General features: G+C 59.7%; 3 protein-coding genes across 3 annotated transcripts; 1 reads left to right on the top strand and 2 right to left on the bottom strand.

The window, feature by feature from the left end:
- Nucleotides 1-306: 306 nt before the first annotated feature.
- Nucleotides 307-1,293, top strand: VDAG_08581 (uncharacterized protein; the record flags this gene model as incomplete). The annotated part of the gene is made up of 2 exons (XM_009652890.1): nucleotides 307-540; nucleotides 607-1,293. 2 exons carry the CDS (start codon nucleotides 307-309, stop codon nucleotides 1,291-1,293), a joined length of 921 nt encoding a protein of 306 aa, XP_009651185.1.
- Nucleotides 1,294-1,824: 531 nt separating this feature from the next.
- On the bottom strand, nucleotides 1,825-3,476 carry VDAG_08582 (indoleamine 2,3-dioxygenase family protein; the record flags this gene model as incomplete). Its single annotated transcript, XM_009652891.1, has 3 exons — nucleotides 1,825-2,890; nucleotides 3,027-3,253; nucleotides 3,291-3,476. 3 exons carry the CDS (start codon nucleotides 3,474-3,476, stop codon nucleotides 1,825-1,827), a joined length of 1,479 nt encoding a protein of 492 aa, XP_009651186.1.
- An 878-nt stretch (nucleotides 3,477-4,354) lies between these two features.
- VDAG_08583 (uncharacterized protein) lies at nucleotides 4,355-6,032 on the bottom strand. The gene is made up of 2 exons (XM_009652892.1): nucleotides 4,652-6,032; nucleotides 4,355-4,594 (listed from the first exon to the last, which is right to left on the bottom strand). Exon 1 carries the CDS (start codon nucleotides 6,008-6,010, stop codon nucleotides 4,667-4,669), a length of 1,344 nt encoding a protein of 447 aa, XP_009651187.1. The 5' UTR covers nucleotides 6,011-6,032; the 3' UTR covers nucleotides 4,355-4,594; nucleotides 4,652-4,666.
- Between the last annotated feature and the right edge of the window lie 2,102 nt (nucleotides 6,033-8,134).

Below are 8,134 nucleotides of genomic sequence, written 5' to 3' on the forward strand. Positions count from 1 at the left end.
CAAGGTTACGGGGCGGCCCCGAATTTTCCTCCCCCCGCTTCGGCGCCAGCATTCGTGTCAGGGTCAGGGTCAAGCCTCCATTCGACGGGCCACCTTTCCCTCCCCCCCCCTACCCTTCCGCCTTTGCGCCCACCCTCCCCCTCGGCCCATCATCCGAGCTGGGCTGCATACAGGCCGGCGACAAATCTGCGATCTGCGACCTGTTCTGGCTGCCCTGCACTGAGCTAGCCAAGACCCAGGGAGCCTCTCTCCTGCTCCGCCGCCTCTTCCTGCTCCTCCTCCTGTTCCTCTGCCGCCGCCACCACCATGCCCGAATCCACACGGGCTCCGCCGGCCCCGACAAGCCTGCTCTCCGTCCCTTCTCCCATCGCGAACCTCTTCAAGCGTGTGCCCCTGGCCGTCTACCCGGCCAACGACTTGCCTCGGAGATCGCCCTCTGCCGACACGACGCGCGAGTTGCCCATCCTCTACATCTTTACGACCAAGGAGGGTGCTCGGGTGGGCAGGCCGAGTTTTAACCCGTCGTGTCTCAAGTGGCAGGTTGGTGCCCCCTTGGTTCTTCTGGTCCCCTTTACCTGTCCTCTGGTTCGCTAACATTGCTACCAGACTGTGCTGAAAATTGCCCGCTTGCCCTTCACGACAACACCGTCCACGAACCACGCATCGCCTTCTGGCGCCCTGCCCTTCCTCCTACCTCCCCCCTCGCCGACCCGCTCCAACAACTTGCCCATCCCCGCCGGCGACGCCCTCCTCAACCACGCCGTATCCCACTCGCCGGCGAAAACACCGCCCAATCTCGCCGACGACCTGCCTCCCCGCCAGGAAGCGTACCTGGCCCTCCTACACGCCCGCCTACGCCCCGCCTTCCTCCACGCCCTGTACGTCAACCCGATAAACACACCTCTCCTGCAGGCCCTCTACGTCAACCCCTGCACGTCAAACTCGATTGTGCGCGCGACGCTACAGCACCAGGTCCGTTCCGCCGCCGAGGCCGAGATTCTGGCGTCCACCAAGGCTGCCTACATAGATGCCGACGCGTTATATCAGGACGCCGTTGCCGGCTTTGCAGCGCTCGAGACGCTGCTGAGCGGCACAGCGGGGGGAGAAGGCTTCTTTTCTGGCGGCGACGAGGCTGGGCTGTTCGACGCCGAGGTGTTCGCGTACACGGGCGTCATCCTCGACGAGAGGCTCGGCTGGGTCGACCGCCGGCTTGCCGAAGCGCTGAGGGCCTCGCCAGGGCTCGTCAGGCATCGGGAGCGCATGATGGTGACATATTTCCCAGAGAAGGCCTAGCCCTCGACACGATCTACTTGCATGAGGAGGAGTAAAATGTATAACAGAGACCGGCCCGATTGCGCCGTATGGTTGTATACCTAGCCTAATATCAACTCATAAAGCTGCTCTCTTCCGTCCCCGTGAACTGCTGGTTTCCCTGTGTCAGGCGACAAGACTAGGTGGGCACAGGCTGTTTGGGCAATCTGCAATGGATGCATGAATGTAACGAAGGTGCACAATATTATAGTGCCCTGTAAAAGCTGGGTACAAATTAAGTGGGAAGCCCGGGGAGCTTTCCGAATATTCACGCATGGTTAGCACTCAGCACTCTGCAAGTTTTGAGTATCAGAAAAGTGAATAGACAAGCAGATGTGTCGGCGTTGGTCGTGTCACCACGCCGTCTCGGCTTGCGCTGAAGTGTTGCCGCTACCGGCCACGCATTGCTGCAACTGGCACCAATCGAAACACGAGATCATGGTAAAACACTTTCCTAGGTATTCAAGACAATTTCATAAATCATGAGAGCCCATTTTGCTTTCCACCCCTCCGTTACAGATCGGCCTTGTTCACGCCCCTCTCGGCACAATACTTGTCGACCTCCTTCTGCAGGGTATCCTTCTGCCTCTCGACGAGGTCCATGACGTCCGCCAGCTCGTCGCCGAGGGCGGCGTCGCCCCGGGCCCCGCCGACGTCGGCGTAGAGCCTGCTCATCTCGGCCAGCACGGCCTGCAGCTGGTTGGGCAGCCAGGTGACGATGGGGCTGCCGCCCGTGGCGGTCGGGTGGCTCGTCCGCTTGAGGATGTACTCGCGCGCGAAGCACCAGTGGCGCCAGCGGAAGTCGCGGACCTGGTGCAGGATCTTGATCCACAGGCGGCGCGACTCGAGGAGGGCCTCGCGCTCGTCGGCGGCGGCGGGCAGGGGCAGGGGCAGGGGCTGGGCGGCGCCGTCGGGACCGAGGCCGAGGACGAGGCGCTTGACGTCGAGCTCGGCGGCGCGCTCGGCGACGTAGCCCAGGAAGGCGCGGTGGTTGCTGGGGCGGTACTCGCGGAAGTCGCGCAGGATGGCCGTCAGCGGCGTGTCGGGCATGGTCACCTGCAGGAGGTTGTCCATGAGGGGCACGATCGAGTCGTTGGCGCCCGACTCGCCGCGGAAGGAGAGGGGCTCGTCCGAGACGCCCTCGTAGGTGACGCCGTGCGGGAACATGGACTGCGAGGTGATGCCGAAGATGAAGGTGCGGAACGACGTGTAGGACATGGGCTTCGACTTGGCCCACATGGTCTCCATGGCCGCGTTGATCTTGCGCAGCGACGCGAGCACGCTGGCGAGCGACTGGTTGATGTCCTCGCGCTGATGCAGCGACAGGGCCGCGTTGGGCGACGTGTTGGCGGCGTGTGCCAGCAGGGAGACGGCGCCCTTGACAAGGGGCCCCGAGTTCTTGACCATCTCAATGTGGACGAGCACGAAGCCGGCTTCGGAGGATGTGGGATCGAGGCCGTGCTCAAAGGCGCGGATGAGGCGGAGGTTGTCGTAGTCCATGCCTTGTTTGGGGTCCTCGAGGCGATAGTTGAAGAGGGCGTACGAGCCCGCATATTCCATGAAGGGCTTGAAGCCGGTGCTAGTTGCTGTTAGTGATTGGTCCTTGACGACGAGTGACGGTTGCTCAATGGGTATGCACCATGCTACGTGTTGGAGGTCACGGTGTTTGTGGACTCGAGGGCAGACACATGCTAAAGAGAATCAGGCCGACTTACAGCTCAGCACAGCGCGCCATCGGCCGGGCAATCTGCTTCGGCAGCACGTCCCTACCCAGACCATACGGCTCTCCTTTGACGAAGCGCTCGTGGCAGGGCTCGAGCAGGTACGCCGACAAGAGGAAGGAGTAGTCACGGTAGAGGGCGTTCATGACGGGCAGGTCGTCCTTGTAGCGTTCAATGTGCTCCGTCAGGTCCGGCAGCTCGTCCTTGACTGCGTCACCAAACTTGTTGTTGGCCAGCAAGCCAGGCGATCCATCCAACAGCTTTGATGGGCATGCGGGACAGCAAGGACTCGACGGGATCAAACTCGGAGGGGAGGGCGACGACAGGGTCGGCGCGGGGCAGGAAGCCCCTGGTGGTTGACACCATGAAGGCTGGAAGGGATTTGTCATGAGGACGAGTGTCGTCGAGAACAGGGAAGGACGCCGAAGCACCGAGCGAACCCATTGTGTTGGAAGGGAGAATATGTGTGTGTGTGTGTGTATAAGTCAAAGGCTGCGGCCTGGAACAGGTCTCCTAACCTGGGAAAGAAGTAATGAGACGAAAATTGAAAAGATGATCAATTTGGGAGGGGGTTTGGTGCGTGTGTGGGAGAGGCTTGCAAGTCAGGCTCTAAACACCACTGTCTGGCTGGCCGCACTCGCTAATATACATCGTGGCCGGAAGCATTCCGGCCTCAAGTGAGGGGGAGAGGTCAAGGCCACCCAAACCACGTTCGGGCCCTCCGGTTTCTGTTTGTCATATCAAACGCCCTACTGTCGACGTGGAAGGTCAGCTGTGGTCATCCAGCATCCCACGTATGCCAGGTGGACAGGCGGTTGACTCGTGGATGCCGATTCTGGTCAAGACAGTGAGTTGAGGTCATGTCTGCTATTGTCGCTGAGGTCCGCCTCTGGGCGAGCATGGCATTCGCTGGCGTCGGGTGCCACTTGTGCTGTGCCATCAAAAATCGTCGCAGCGGCTGCAAGTTTCGAAGACGTATATATGGACCGTGTAGTTCCCCCTTCTGGCCATTGCTGACCATCTACCCCAGCCTGATTCCCCAGACCCTGAGCCGACGATGTGAAGGCGAACGGACGGAAGCGAAACAAAGGGCGCGGGAAAAGGGGGGGAGGGTTGAGTAATGGATTGCGCAAGATTGGAGTCAGGACCCACATAAACCCCGACACTTGCCGGCCGTGGCCGGAAGAGTTCCGGCCTCTTGGCGCGCCCGGCTTCGGACCAGGGTGCCACAGATAAGGTCCCCCACGGCCCCGGCTCGTCAGACCCCAAAGCCTTGCTTCGCTTTTTGATAACGATGAATGCAAGGGCACAGTCTAGTTGCGTCAGACCCAAAAAAAAAAGTTTGTATTGGATTTACATCCGCACCCCGCTTGCGTGGGGTGGTCTGCAGTGTCATGGACAACACGAAGCTGCCTTGGAGAGTGACAAGACGACCGATCATATGCCGGCCCTGCTAAGAAACCTCCCTCGTCATCGTCGATTATAGTCCTCCGCCCTAAACCTTCATATCGAGTCGTGTCCCATTAGAGGCTTCTGTCTGCCCTGTCATAAAGTGTCGTACCCTAATGGTTCTTGTCAATACAGTCTTCATTGCCGGTTGATCGTCAGCCAGTACGAACCTCCGCAAACTAACTTCAAGGAAGAGCAATGGTCCTCCAGACAATCGCTGAAGCATCGTCGTCAGGGAATGCCAGGGTCAAGATGCCGGGCCCACTGGGTGCAGCACTGACAGCAGCAGCTGCCGGCTCTGCGCTCGGTGCCACGCTGCTTGCTTCTTGTGCCACGACCTCCGCAGGCGCAGGCGGAAGAGTTGCCTCCGGCGCGGCCGCGAGAGCCGCAGCACTGGAAGGCAGAGATGCGCTGGCTCCAGGGGCGCCAGGAGACGCAAGCGCCATGTCGAGAAGGGCTGTGCCGTCTACACCCGAGGGAATGGCTTTCAGGTTGGCTGAGAGATTCTCCGACGCAGAAGTGCCGTTCACGATGGCAGAGACATCCTCTGCAACCGGGAGTGGTGTAGGGTCGTCAACAATGTACTCGGTCAAGGTCCGTGTGATTGTGAAGGTACAGCCGCTGGCGCCTGCCCTGACGGACGACGTGACAACTTTCCCCAAATCGCTACCACTTGCGCCGAGGCCATTGCTGACTCCCTGAATCACTGAAGCGGTCGAGGTCGCTGCCAACGAGTTGGCCGAGTTTGCTACACCGGTCGTTAGCTGATCAGGGACAGCACCACTTACCACAAAGTCGGGAACACCCGTCGCTGTGCCTTCCTGCCTGTCGGGGTCGGAGGCGGCATTCGAGGGCAGAGACCCGCCAGAGCCGCCAGAGGAGCCAGAGGAGCCAGAGGAGCCAGAGGAGCCAGAGGAGCCAGAGGAGCCAGAGGAGCCAGAGGAGCCAGAGCCGCCAGAGGAGCCAGAGCCGCCAGAGCCGCCAGAGGAACCAGAGGAGCCAGAGGAGCCAGAGGAGCCAGAGGAGCCAGAGGAGCCAGAGGAGCCAGAGGAGCCAGAGGCTCCAGAGGAACCAGAGGAGCCAGAGGAGCCAGAAGAGCCAGAGGAACCAGAGGAGCCAGAGGAACCAGACGCCCCTGTGCCCGCGGCAGCTCCATTTGATGCCTGGCCACCGGATGTCAGTACAGCAGCCTGGCCTTTCATCAAGGCAGAGAGCCTTTGTTCGACGTCTTGGACGTCCGCGATGAGTTCCTTCAGCTCCTGTTCCGACACCGCAACCCCGGCAGTAGAAGCACGCCTGACAATCTCCAAAACGGCAGTCGGGACACGGTGACCGCCGTGAAACATGCCGCCGGGGACATTCTTGACTTCCAGGGAGGCTTCGTTGTGTCCGCCAGCCAGCGCCAGAGCATTGCCTTGGCCATGCGGTGAGCTGGGCTCGAGAGATTTCCCACGAAGCACTGCACCCGATGAGCCTTGAAAGGCGGCGGCAAGCACGACGAGGCTGTTGGCAACGTTCTTGATAGACATGATAGAGTATAACGAATTCTTTGGGTATAACGAATTCTTTGGGTATGATGATCAATGTCAAGGTTGCGCACTGCGGGACTCGTCGTAGAGCACCTGTTATAGATTCGCCTTCTTGGGCGTCGCGAGGTGCGCAGCAACGCATTCCAGTAGCCGTTGCCAGTATCTGCTGGACACACATTCCAGAGATCTCACCAAGGTCTCATAGCCCCTCTCGATGTGACCTTTTATGAATTCAGCCAAGGACGGCTGCCAAGTTTGCCATGTGCCATGTGCCCTTGACAAAGGTCCAGATGCACGGTAAGAATCAACAATCTCGGATGTCATGATATTGGCACAATGTGACAGGAGCACCATGGAATGCACGATGGACGAGGTGACAAACGATCGCTGCGCAAGTTGCTCCATGCAGAGGGCCGCGTGCACAGAAAGCTGGCAGTCTCTCTCTCTCGGCCACTGAGTACGATCAATTCATGTCCTGTTCAGGGCGTGACGCAAGAGGCGTGCCTTGTGGAGCGATTAGCTCAGATGGGGGCTCTGTTACCTACCGATCCTCATCACCAGCCCCATAGAAGTTGGCTTCTCCTCAGCGATGGAAGAAAATGCCATGACCAGCGGACAATCTTTTCACAATGGGTCTAGAGTTGGCCGTGTTCGCAAGAGTCCAGGCATGTCCGACCGCCAAATTGATTCGGCCTGGGCCTCGGGGGTTGGCAATGCCGGCCGACGTGATCGATTTGGTTATGAAGGTGGTGGAGTGCCTGGTCAGCCGGAACAACATACTTTGCGAAGCCTGTCACATTTCGACGCAGGCTGCGGGCTCTCTGTAGACGAGGATAGACCTTGGGCGCCCAAAGGTCACATCATCAAGGTGTTCCAGGAGCAAGATGTTGCACGATTGAAGTGGAGGCCGCAGAAATACTGTCCGGGTGCCCAACCCTGGCGGAGCATGTGCCGAGACTGGATATATGTTTCTCTCATGGCGGAGGAGTATGATCACTTCGGACCACTGACTGGTAGGCATTCCGTGGAGGTGCAAGTCATTAGATGAGCTGGCGTTCCATGTGGATCAGGGTGAGAGGTTCTGGTGGGCGAATCTTGATTTGCTGCGACTCGTTGGAGAATCCACCGGTTGGCCCCCTCCATTGCCCGTCAGGGCGTTAACGTTGACGGGGGCACAGCAGGTACCTTGCTTGGGATGGCCGTGGTGTTCGGAGAAGAAAGACCTGACGCTGACAGTGGCGGGACGAGACAGGGCAGGGCAAGGCCCTTTCTCCAATGATGATGATGAATGGAGTTGAGGGCGCCAGAGACGATTTCAGATGCGCTTGGCCACTTTGGGTACCTTAGGATGCGAGTGGAGGATGCCTGTTGCCAGCCAGTTGGTCAGGGCTTCCCATCTCCGTCGTGATGGCCCGAGGATGTTTGGGAGTCGGGATGGGCGGAAGAAGGGTGTTTCGCTAGGTGACAACAAGGAAATCATGCCTGAGGCCTGAGGGGGGTAGAGGGGGCAGAGGGGGCAGAAGCAAGGAGCAGGCCGGATCAACCCAGGCGCCGAGCTCCCTCCTGTTCTTGCCGCCTGGGATAAGTGCATGTACGAATATACCAGGGCAGGCGCAGGTGGGGCACAGGGAAGGGACCTTGGGGACCTGAGTGGGAGCACGGACCATGTCTGGTTACGTGACTGGACAAGGGCGATCCACCCTTTCCCTTTTCCCCTTTGCTCTTGCCTTTCTCGCTTACCCACTTCCCACGACTGCCCGTCCCCGGCTGTAGAGGCCAGTGCCTTGTGCTGGCGCGCGAGGAAGAGACAAGGTCGATTTCTCGAGCGAGCCCAGCCCAGCAGCATGAGAAGTCTACCACCGCTCATTGTCACGCCGCCGGGCACTCGCGACAAAATGAGACGCCAAACCTACCAGATGGGCTCCCCCATAAAATAAAAATTCTCCCTCCTCCCCATCGCATCATCCCATCACCCATCCCAGCATCACTGTTTCCCAGCCTTTTGCCATCACCGTCACCATCACTGACGACTCGCCGCCGCCCTTCTCCGACCATCCACCAAAAGCCCGCAGCCTGCCCCTGCGACCAGCAGCCAGATCACCACGAGCCGCTCCAGCTCCAGCT

This window comes from Verticillium dahliae, genomic scaffold, assembly GCF_000150675.1.
Source record: "Verticillium dahliae VdLs.17 supercont1.21 genomic scaffold, whole genome shotgun sequence".
Classification (NCBI taxonomy): Eukaryota; Fungi; Ascomycota; class Sordariomycetes; order Glomerellales; family Plectosphaerellaceae; genus Verticillium; species Verticillium dahliae.

Bases quoted from the DNA above. Each gene is read 5' to 3' on its own strand.
- VDAG_08583 (XM_009652892.1), bottom strand. From the start codon at position 6,010: ATGTCTATCAAGAACGTTGCCAACAGCCTCGTCGTGCTTGCCGCCGCC.